The sequence below is a fragment of the Somniosus microcephalus genome, unplaced genomic scaffold, assembly GCF_052327205.1.
Source record: "Somniosus microcephalus isolate GS21.2 unplaced genomic scaffold, FLI_Smic_1.0 unresolved_chr3, whole genome shotgun sequence".
NCBI classification, from domain to species: domain Eukaryota; kingdom Metazoa; phylum Chordata; class Chondrichthyes; order Squaliformes; family Somniosidae; genus Somniosus; species Somniosus microcephalus.
This window is the reverse complement of record NW_028225181.1, coordinates 58370185-58382229: the sequence shown is the minus strand read 5'-3', so window position 1 is coordinate 58382229 and position 12045 is coordinate 58370185. Positions and strand designations below refer to the sequence as shown.

The window sequence follows — 12045 nt, the reverse complement described above, 5'->3', positions numbered from 1 at the left end:
GTAATCATTTCCTAAGAAGGGATACACTAGCCATAGAGGGAGTGCAGCAAAGGTTCACCAGACAGATTCCTGCGATAACAGGAGTGTCATATGAGGAGAGATTGGGTCGACTAGGCCTGTATTATTTAGAGTTTAGCAGAATGAGAGGGGATCTCATTGAAACGCCTAAAATTCTGACAGGGTTAGACAGACTGGGTGCAGGGAGGATGTTTCCCCTGGCTGGGGTGTCTAGAACGAGGGGTCTCTCTCTCAGGAAACGTGGTGGGAGATTTAGGACTGAGATGAGGAGAAATTTCTTCACTCACAGAGTTGAGATTCTGTGGAGTTATCTATCACAGAACGCTGTGGACGCCAGTCAGTATCCATATTTAAGAAGTAGATAGATTTCTGGACAAAAATGCCTCAAGGGATATGGAGAGAGAGCGAGAATATGGTATTGAGATAGAGGATCAGGCATGATCATATTGAATGGCACAGCAGGATCAAAGTGCCGAATGGACTACTCCTGCTCTTAATGTTCTATGTTTTTTTTGAGAGAGAGAGACAGCGTGAGAGAGAGACAGAGAGAGAGAGAAACAGAGAGTGAGACCGGGCTCATTCCTACACACAGCCCGGGGCCTGGGGCTCGGTCCCAAACACCTCCTGGGGGTTGGGTCTCGGTCCAGCACTACCCGGGGGATGGGATATGTCCAACAATCCCCCTGTGGGATGGGGATCGGTCCCACACCCCCCCTGCGGGATGGCATTCGATCCCTCACACCCTGGGTGTTAGCTTTAAATCCCACACACAACCTGGTAGCTGGGGCTCTCTCCCAAACAGGGAAGTCTTGCTGCAGTTATACAGGGTATTGGTGAGGCCACACCTGGAATACTGCGTGCAGTTTTGGTTTCCATTTTTAAGAAAAGATATACTTGCTCTCAAGGTGGTTTAGAGAAGGTTCACTCGGTTGATTCCGGAGATGAGTGAGTTGACGTATGAGGAGAGGTTGAGTAGGTTGGGACTCTACTCATTGGAGTTCAGTAGAATGAGAGGCGATCTTATCGAAACATATAAGATTGTGAGGGGGCTTGATCGGGTGGATGCGGTGAGGATGTTTCCACTGATGGGTGAGACTAGAACTGGGGGGCATAATCTTAGAATAAGGGGCTGCCCTTTCAAAACTGAGATGAGGAGAAACTTCTTCACTCAGAGGGTAGTAAATCTATGGAATTTGCTACCCCAGAGAGCTGTGGAAGCTGCAACATTAAATAAATTTAAAATGGAGATAGACATTTTCCTAGCAGATAAGGGAATTAGGGGTTATGGGGAGAGGGCAGGGAAGTGGATGTGAGTCTAGATTCGGATCAGCCATGATCCGATTGAATGGCGGAGCAGGCCCGAGGGGCCGTATGGCCTACTCCTGCTCTTACTTCTTATGTTCTTATGTTCACACAGCCTGGGGATTGAATCGCAGTCCAACACGCCCTATGGGCTGGAGCACGGTCCCTCAAACCCCCTGGGGGATGGAATTTGGTCCCACACACAGCCTGGAGGCTGTGGCTCAGTCCCACACACAACTTGATGAATAGGTTACAGTCCTACACACCCTGGTGGATGCAATCATTCTATGTGGCCTGATGGACAGGCCAGAAATGGAACGCGGCTGGAGCTCGAGCTGCAGATTAGTCTATCCACTTTCACTTCTTGTGGGTCAGAGACAGATGCAAACTGCAGCCAGGGAACACACATCAATGCTTAATTTAATTTATCAATTCGCAAAACCGATACTGCCCAGCCCGATCTTAAAAGGATCAGTTCTGCGATTCTGCCACAATGGCGGACATTGCTCCCCAATATGCCCCGTCCATTTTAGAATCGACTCACGGCTGCTCACTTTGCAATGACTGTTAGTGGGCTTATTTATTTTTGCACAATTACTCACCCGTTTTAATATTACCCCACTTTATTAGCATAGTGGATCCATAACTAAAATGACCCGGGTATATTGGACATTGCACTCGCTGTTTTTAATTTAAGCCGTTTTTCCCATGTCATGATCAATTAAGTTTATTGTCATGACTGGAAGAGGGCTGTAGAGATTGATGTCGTTGGCCAGTCCAAGTAATAAATGGCACTCGGGGATGAAATGTGCATTAAAATGGTGCATTATTGTAGCCATTTTCAAGTGAACGTCGGCAAACTCTATCGGCGTCTTGTCTTTTCTCAGGAGTGATCACATGTTGACAATGAAAAAGCCCAGATTGATGGCTGATCTGGGGCGAAATTTGCAGATTAAATCATTTTCAGAATCACCTAATTATTTCTCAGCGAGGTTTTCAAAAGCTTCAAAGCAGCACTTGCATGTGCAATTTTTAAAGGATGTATGAATGATTTTATCCTTGATTGTGCCTTATACCATGGTTATAATTGCCAGTGGAAGCAGAGTCGATCACTCATTTTCCACTATAAGAATGAATTGAGACCATTTGGAAGAAACAGACCGAGCACTTTTCAAAGTGACTCCTGAACCTGCATCATGTTGGTTAGCCTTTTAATAAGTTTTGTTATTTTTAGTCTGTGTGGAAACGACCTGAAGGGCTCTTTATACAATAAATGCCAGAACTAATTTTAATGGTAGCTCTGGTGAACACAATTCATTTTATTTGTGCAGCAATGTTCCCTCTAATTATTTTTTAATGTGTGGTCCCTTTCAATTTGCCGCATCTCTTCCAGTGGCAGGAGCTGGTGAGCGGCCTGCACATGACCTCGCCATTGATCCGCGGCCATGCACCTTCTTGGGAACATTGGTGTGCGGCCCTCAACAGCTCGCCAAAACTTGTTAACCGGCCTTCCAGCCCAAATAATTGCCTAGCCCTGCTCCACACTGTCCCCTCAAAGACTACCAAGGATAGTTATAGCACGGGTTAGGTACAGTGTAAATCTCCCTTTGAACCGTCCCATCAAACGGTCTGTGGGTCTTATGCAAAGTATGTCCGCTGCCAATGTGCCTGAATAAACCCGTTAAAGTGAGATATTCTGAACCCCGAACAGTCAGAGTGCTGACACTCTGGGACACATTTCTTATCTCAGTACCTTACTGAATGTTTTATTAGGCACTTGTAGAGATTCCCTTCAGCGGTTTCCTCTTCCCGTTCCCTGCAATTCCCACCTCTTCTCCCAGTCTCATTCCACCCCGAACACCTTCTCCTAGGACACACTGATCCAACACAGAAACAAGACCCGGATATGAAGCTATGATCAATGCAGTAAGTTTTATTTCCGAGTACAGCCCATTATTCTGACAGCAGTAATACAGGGTCAGGGGATACGAGACCTAAAGAATCAAATAGAGCCTCTTTGCTGTGAACGAAGGTTTCATTCAGTGAGCTCGGGCTGGTGGGAATCAATCACTGGAGCTTTAATTTTAGCAGTGTGCAGCAAATCTTCCCATTGTAGCACCGTGACCAGATTCTCATTGCTATTACATTCGCCCACACATGTAAATTGTTAGTCATATCGTCGCAGTCGGCTAAAATCCAAAATAAAGAATGAATTGATTGATGGTTCTGAACACAGAGGGAGGGAGAACAATGAGTAAACATGAAGCGGAGTCTGTCAGTGTTACTGCGACGGACTCTGGAACACACATGAACCTTAAATCTTTCATACTTAATGAAAGCCCACGCCGCTCCCCCTCCCCCAATCTTTGTCCTGAAGGGCAGCCCAAAGTGCTTTCCTCAGAATGGAGCCCAACACCCCCCCTATCTGAGACCAGAGAGAGAAGATTGGACATTGATATAGAACCATTCCTGGCACCAGAAGGGCCCAGAGAGTTTCACAGACCATGGATTGTTTTTAAAGTGCCGACACTGTTTTGTAGGAAACGCGGCAACCAATTTGCCCACAGCAAATTCCCCAAACAGTGAATGAGATTTAACAGAATGGGTGTCTCTGCTCATGTTGGTTGAGAGAGTGATGTCAGTCCAAGACACCGGGAGAACCACCAACTCTTCAAATAATCCCCCAAACCATTCAAGTTAATCTCTTCTGAACCCTCACCAAAGCCTTTACATCCTGCCTGAAGTATGATGCCCAGAATTGGACACAATACTCCGGCTGCGGCAGAACTAGTGTTTTCTATAGGTTTAGTATAGCTTCCTGGCTTTTGTACTCTATGCCTCTATTTAAGAAGCCCAGGATCCCATATGCTTTATGAACTACAACTGCTTTCTTAACCTGTCCTGCCACCAAGGATTTGTGCACAAGCACCCCAAGGTCTGGGGACTTGGACCCCCCTTCAAAAGTGTTTATGTTTTCTTCTGATTCTTCCTAACAAACTGTATCACCTTGCACTTTTCAGTGCTGTATTTCATCTTCCATGTGTCCGCCCAATCCACGAGCCTGTTCATGTCTTCTTGAAGTCTATTACTATCTTCCTCACACTCCCAGGTTTCGAGTCAGCTGCAAATTTCAAAATTGTGCCTTTTACCGGCCACGTCCAAACCCCAGTTCTAATGGACACAGAAACAGGGAATGGGTGACCACCAGACAGAATGGGGACCAGACAGGTAGTGCAGGAGTCCCTGGAGTACAATTCGCTCTCCAACTAGTATTCTGTTCCGTGTACTTGTGGTGGCGATGATTCCTCTGTAGAGTGCAGCCAGAGACAAGTCGATGGCACCACGGGTGGCTCAGCTGCACGGAGGGAGGGGAGGAAAAAGAGTGGAAGAGCAATAATGATAGGGGATTCCACAGTTAGGGGAGCAGACAGGCGTTTCTGTGGCTGCAGACGTGACTCCAGGATGGTATGTTGCCTCCGAGGTGCCATGGTCAAGAATGTCACTGAGCAGCTGCAGGAAACTGAATGGGGAGGGTAAACAGCCAGACGCATTTGGTTGTCATCTTCCAAAATTCAATAGATTCTGGAATGCTTCCTGCAGTTTGGAGGCTAGCAAATATAACCCCGCTATTTAAGAAAGGAGGGAGAGGGAAAACAGGGATCTATAGAACTGTAAGCATCACATCAGTAGTTGGGAAAATGCTGGAATCTATTATAAAGGATGCAATAACTGAGCACTTAGAAACTAATAGTAAGATTGAGCAGAGTCTTCATGGATTTATGAAAGGCAAATACTGTTTATCAAACCTATTGGAGTTCTTTGAGGATGTAACTAATGGAGTAGACAAACGGGAACCAGTAGATTTGTTGTATCTGGATTTTCAGAAGGCCGTCGATAAGGTCCCACACAGAGGTTGGTGAACAAAATTAGTGCACATTGAATTGGGCGTAATATACTAGCATGGATTGAGAATTGGTTAACAGACAGAAAACAGAGTAGGGATAAAAGGGTCTTTGACAGGATGACAGGCTGTGACTAGTGGGGTACCGCAAGGATCGGTGCTTGGGCCCCAACTATTCACAATCTATATGAATGATTTGGATGAGGGGATTAAATGTAACATTTCCAAATTTGCTGATGATACAAAGCCAGGTGGCAGTGTCAGTTGTGAATAGGATGTGAAGAGGATTCCAGGGGATATCGGCAGGCTCAGTGCATGGGTGGGAACATGGCAGATGGAATATAACGTGGATAAATGTGAATCTATCCACTTTGATAAAAAAAAACAGAAAGGCAGAGTATTTGGCAGTGGGGAAAATGCTAGAATCCATTAGAAAAGATGTAATAGCAGTGCACTTGGAAAACAGTGACAGGATCGGACAAAGTCAACATGGATTTACAAAAGGTTAAACATGCTTGACTAATCTACTGTAATTTTTTGAGGAGGTAACTGGTAGAAGAGGTAAGGGAGAACCAGTGGATGTGGTGTATTTGGACTTTCAGAAGGCTTTTGATAAGTTCCCGCATAAGAGATTAGCGTGTAAAGTTAAAGCACATGGGATTGGGGGCAAGGTACTGGCTTGGATAGAGAACTGGTTGGCAGACAGAAAGCAAAGAGTTGGCATAAACGGGTCTTTTTCCGAGTGGCAGGCACTGACTAGTGGGGTACAACAGGGATCGGTGATAGGACCCCAGCTCATCACAATATATATATATAAATTATCTAGACGAGGGAACTAGATGTAATGGCCTAGAAATTCATTGACGCCACTTTTGGGGCGCTAAAGTGGGGCGTCCGCTAAAGTTTGCATCCGCCCCCAAATCTAGGCCACTTCTCCGATATTCATTAGCTTCGCCCTACTAGTTCGGGCGAGCGCTAAAACTGCTGTTGGACGCCTCTCTTTGGGCGCTAAGCCGGAGGTGGTGATCGATAGCGCCGAGGCCGGGCGCAGCGCAGGGGCGGCCATCTCGTGACTGACAGCAGACACCCTGGCGCCGGCCAGCTCTTAAGGGGGAAGGGTCGACTGTGTCTGCTGCCATGCCCTGGATAGTGGAGCCCTCCAGCTAGGCCTGAACACTGCTGCTGGACCCAAATAGCGCCTGAAGACATGGAGAAGGCCCGTGAACGTGCGCAGCGCTTCTCAGAGCGTGATCTGAGTGTGCTGCTTGCTGCTGTGGAGAAGAGGTGCCATGTTTTGTACCCGGACAATGGCAAGAAGGTGACGGTCCTCGTCTACAGGAGAGCCTGGAGGCATGTCACCAGCAAGCTGTCAGCCAACAGCGAGGTCCCCAGGACCGGTGCCCAATGCCGCAAAAAGTTAAATGACCTCACACGCATTGTCAGGGTGAGTACCCTTTCCAATGACCTCCTCATCCTTGCATGTGCACCTCACATTATGGGCAAAGGGACCTGAAAGCTCTAATGGGCAACCTTCATCCAGCAGCTATGGCACAGCCATGAGCATCAATTGCACATTCTGCACTGAACACACTGGCCAAGCTATTCCACCATGGGAGGCATTGCACACCAGATCATGGTGACACACTGGCCAGGCTATTCCACCATGGGAGGCAGTGCACACCAGATCATGGCGACACACTGGCCAGGCTATTCCACCATGGGAGGCAGTGCACACAAGATCATGGCGACACACTGGCCAGGCTATTCCACCATGGGAGGCAGTGCACACCAGATCATGGCAACACACTGGCCAGGCTATTCCACCATGGGAGGCATTGCACACCAGATCATGGTGACACACTGGCCAGGCTATTCCACCATGGGAGGCAGTGCACACCAGATCATGGCGACACACTGGCCAGGCTATTCCACCATGGGAGGCAGTGCACACAAGATCATGGCGACACACTGGCCAGGCTATTCCACCATGGGAGGCAGTGCACACCAGATCATGGCAACACACTGGCCAGGCTATTCCACCATGGGAGGCAGTGCACACAAGATCACGGCGACACACTGTACTTAGAGGCCGTCCTTTCTCTTGCAGGCCAAGCTGGCAAATAATCGCAAGAGCCGGACTGTGACCGGGGGAGGACGACCCCATATCCAGCCACTCACCAACCTGCAACATCGCATGGAGCGCCTCATGGGTGGCCGGGTGATTGGGCCCGTTGCATGTGGAGATACCGACCCTGTTCTGGGCAGCAATGGTAAGGACATCACCTTTTGTACCTCTCTCGTCCCACTTGCGCATCAGATCTACATCCTTTGCCACTGTCCGATCAATGCGGTGAATGCCACCACTCATGCATCCCGCACTGACGCCCTCTCCTCACTCTAAAGCTACTCTTGTGCCTTCCTGCTTTCAGATGGTCAAGAGGAGGTCCCTCAACTTGCCAGTGACAGACCCTCCGAGGAGGAGCAGGAGGAGGAGCAAGAGGAAGGCGGCCCATCAGGGGAACCCTCAGCCGTGGCCACCCAGGCCAATGTAGGGGACACGTCTTCCCTGGAGGGCAGCGTGGCGGAAGTGTCGAAGGGGAGGGGAGCTCCTGGGACCTGTGTGCTGCAGAAAGGCAGCAGGGGGGGTGGAAGCTCGGCGGCCTTCTCCCCAGAGGGGGGATGCGTCAGAGGGGAGTCCAATTGCTGGGCCCAGCGGCCTCCAGCAACGCAGGACGGGTCGGCCAGCTCGGCGGCCTGCTCCCCAGAGGGAGAGTCCGGCCTCCAGTCAGGAGATGCTCTTCGCCGAGGAGATGGAACGCCTCGAAGACTTGTCCGCGGACTTGGAGCGCCGGCACACGGAGCTCATGGCGGCAGTGGCACGGCTGCCTGAGTCCATCGATTCCCTCTCTCGGAGTGTGGCCGAGTTCGGGCCCTTAGAGGCCACCAGTCGGGTGGAATACCGGGCAGATCTGTCAGCGACTGGCCAGGTGATTAGTGGTGCCGTCCAGTCACTGGCTGCTCTGCTGTGGTCAGTGAACAGGTCAACACGGGCACTCACTGCTGCCACACTCGCTGTGTCAGCCAGGCATCGCCAGGGCACCCGGCGTGCTGCAGCAGCACATCGGTCTGTCCCTCGGCAGATTGGTGCGCATGCTGCAGTGCTGGCCCAGGCGAGTGCCAGTGTCTCAGGCGACCAGCGAGCACCTGCCATCCACCAGCTTGCCGCCATTCCTCCAGCCGCCACTGCCACTCCCCCAGTGGAGCTGCCAGGAGCTGCTGCAGTGACTGATGCTGGCCAGCCACAGCTGCAGCAATCAACAGCTGGCCGCTCGACGGCCAGACCTCGACTAGGCCGACCCCCAAGGGCATCTGCCGCCACGACATGTGCCCCTCAGGAGCCTGCCCCCAGCCTTGCAGCAGCCAATGGCCTTACTTTGAGGTGGAGCAGCAGGGCGGGCAGGGGCCACCCAAAGATGGCCAAGGCATCGCCCTAGCGGGCAAATAGTCGAATGTGTGGCCGTTTGTGTTTGTTTCTTGAGGCCGAGAATTGGATGTTTGTTTTTTGAAGGCCGATGATGTGATGTTTGTTTTGGACGAAGGCCGAGAATGACGGCCATTTTAGTTGCCCTATTTTGTTAATCCTCCCCAGGTTGTGGGAGCGAGTAATGTGTTTGAGTGTTTTTTGGGGGTTTCATCTGTTTTTGGTTTTCATGTGGGAAGGGCCCAGAGTTTGTACAATAAAGCATTTTATTTATTCACATTGTCCATGTTTGATCTTTGAAGTGTTTGTTGCCTTAACTGGCTGAGGGCTTGCGGAGCAGCTGCAATCATGTTCTATCATTGGCACAAGCCATTCCCTGACAGGGGGCCTAGAAGTGACGTTCAATAAGCCACCGACGGGCGGCCCTTGGACCTTGTGCGCCCCTCCTGGGCTGGTACTCCTCGTCCTCGTCATCCTCATGCTCCTCCTGCTCCTCCTCCTGAGGTGGTGGTCCAACGTGAGGTGGCAGTGCCTGAGTCCTGCGGATAGCCAGGTTGTGCAGCATGCAGCAAACGACGACGAATTGGGAGACTCGATCCTGCGAATACTGGAGGGCTCCCCCGGAGCGATCGAGACAGCGGAACCGTTGCTTGAGCACACCGATTGTTTGTTCTATGAGGTTCCTCGTCGCTTGATGGCTCTCGTTGTATGCCTCTTCAGCGGGGGTCGTGGGCGCGCAGAGCGGGGTCATGAGCCAGGTACACAAAGGATAGCCTTTGTCCCCGATAAGCCATCCTCTTGGGGGAGGCTGTGCCTGGAACATGTAGGCCACAGTTGTCTGTCGCAGGATAAAGGCATCGTGGCTGCTGCCTGGAAAGCGGGCATTGACAGCTAGGATGCGCTGCCTGTGGTCACACACCAGCTGTACATTGAGGGAATGGTAGCCCTTCCGGTTGTGGTACTCCTCGGCATGCTCAAGAGGTGCCCGCAAAGCCACATGCGTGCAGTCAATGGCGCCCTGCACCATGGGGAAGCCAGCTATTCTTGCAAACCCCACTGCACGCTGCTGCTGCTTGTCCAGGGTCATGGGGAAGGAGATGAATTGATGTCTCCTTCTGAAAAGGGCTTCGGTCACCTGGCGGATGCAGCAATGCATGGCGAACTGGGAGATGTTAGCGATGTCCCCAGTAGCGGATTGGAAGGAGCCGGAGGCATAGAAGTTGAGAGCCACTGTCACCTTCACTGCCACCGACAGAGACGTCCTGCGCATCAGTTGTGGCTGCAGATCTCTCTGAAGCAGCCGGCAGATGTCTGCAACCACCTCTCTTCGGAATCGCAGCCTCCTAACACACATCGCGGCAGACATGGTCAGATAGGAGGTCTGCTGGCGGTATACCCTGCGTGGGTAAGGCCTCAGTTGGTGACGCCTGTTGCCCCCTCTGTGTCTAGCCAGGGCTGCCACTCTCTCACGGCGTCTGTAAGCCCTTCTGGCATAAGGCTGAAATTCAGCGTTGCCACCCAATGCAGCCCCCATTATATGCTGACAAACACTGAGCTCTGAATGAAGGCAAAGATAATTGGTAAGCTCTGGCCTGAGCCAAAAATAGCTGTCCAAGTGTTGGTCCAAACCAGTAAACTCTCCTCCTTGGTCTCTGTCCAAAAAACCGTTGCACAAGAGTGAATGCTGCAAAATGGCTGGCCTTTATACTGCTGGGTAAGTGCCCTTTAATTAGCGCTCCCCCCGGCCCGGCTGGCCTGTGTACCATTCCACTTTACAGTCGCTCGGGACGCCCGGCGCACAATGGGCCGGCGCGAGTGAAGTTCCGGTTTGGGGTGCACAAAGGGCGTTGCACTATTATATGACGTCATGATCTGCGCGCGCAGCAGGGCGCGCGCTAAGACTTTGCGCCGGCGCTAAATGTGTCCTGAAGTTGGGGAGAGGTGCAGATCGCGCTGCGCCCGGGTGATAAGCGCCTAGTGCTCGAGACCTACTCCCCCTAAGGCGCTAACGGCTGGCACGCCCAACTAATTTCTAGGCCCTGGTCTTCCGATTCTCCTGCCCTACAATCTATCACAGCTCTGCTGCTCTCAATTTAACCACCTTTAAAATAGGAGTTAAAAACCAATATTGGTTCGTGTGTTATATTATTCCTGGCAGGTATACTTCAGGCATTAAAACTCAATCGAAGTTTTAATAATTTCCAGTATTGTAATGGGGAAATAATTGGTTTTCTATTTTTCAATAAGGATGATTTTGGTCATATACCATCGGGTCAATTGCAATGTTCCTTTTTTTCACACACCCAACCCTCCGGTCCGGCTCTTTGTGAATGTTTTTTGTGGCTCTGAAAAGAGCCGTTTGATATTGAAGGTATTCATCCTCTGATTGGTCTCCCCTTTAGGAGCTGTCCTCTTGCTCTGAGCAAACTTGGCTTTCTTTCTCCGACAGGGAGGTCTCCTCCTGAGCGGGGGTTTGGTCCGCTTCCTGCTCTGGTTGTTTGGCCAGCTTTCTCGGCTTTGCACGCTGGCCTTTGCCTTTCCCTTCGGCCCTGGCCGCCTTCCTCCCCTTGGGTTTGCGGGCGGTGGCCCTCCTCGCCCCCTTCCTGGCGTCGCCCTGTTTCTTGGTCTTCCTGGGCAAGCCTCTGCTCCTGGGCGCCGCTTTCCTGTCCGCACCTTGCTTCATCCTCCTCCTCCTCCTCCTCCTTTCCCTGGCGGCGGCGGCGGACTCCCTCTTGGGTTTCTCCTCCTCCTCCCGGTCGCCCCACCTCTTGCTGAGCCTCAAGGAGCCCGAGGCGTCGGTGCCGGTGGGCTGCAGCAGTGAGCCTTTGGTCACCAGGCTCCGGGCCGCCTGGTGGACCCACCAGTTGTTTCTGGCCACGTCGTAGCCGCGGCCCGAGAGGACCTTCTTGAGAGCCGAGAGCCCGAGCCCCCGGCACTCCTTGGTGGACGCCACCACCTCCAGGATCTGCTGGGACACGGTGGCGCCGGGTCTCCTGGCCAGGAGCGCAGTCCTTGTCTTCATCCTGGTGTTCCTGGCAGGGAGAGTGTCGGCCATGGCTTGGGCTGGGACCTTCTCTCTCTCTCTATCTATCTGAGTGTGTGTTGGGGGATGAAGAGTTTCCAGCAGCCGGCGCTATTTCACCAGGCGAACCGGACGCTGCAGAGCCAAAGGTCTCATCTCCTGAAAAATGCCCACCAACAAAACACAAAACAAAGTCGCCTTCTTTCCAAAGCGTGTATCACCTCAGAGCGATTATATATCCCCAGAGACATTCTCTCTCGCTCTTTACAGAGGTCACTGACCATCATCAAAGACCCTACCCACCCCAGCCGCAGTCTGCTC

The 12045-nt window shown here is 51.5% G+C and overlaps 1 protein-coding gene across 1 annotated transcript; it reads right to left on the bottom strand.

Annotated features, from left to right (window-relative positions):
- Positions 1-11100: 11100 nt before the first annotated feature.
- LOC147091588 (uncharacterized) lies at positions 11101-11757 on the bottom strand. The gene has a single exon (XM_085976610.1). It carries the CDS (start codon positions 11755-11757, stop codon positions 11101-11103), a length of 657 nt encoding a protein of 218 aa, XP_085832736.1.
- Positions 11758-12045: the final 288 nt, after the last annotated feature.

Coding starts and splice junctions, on each gene's coding strand:
- LOC147091588 (XM_085976610.1), bottom strand. CDS start 11,757: ATGGCCGACACTCTCCCTGCCAGGAACACCAGGATGAAGACAAGGACT.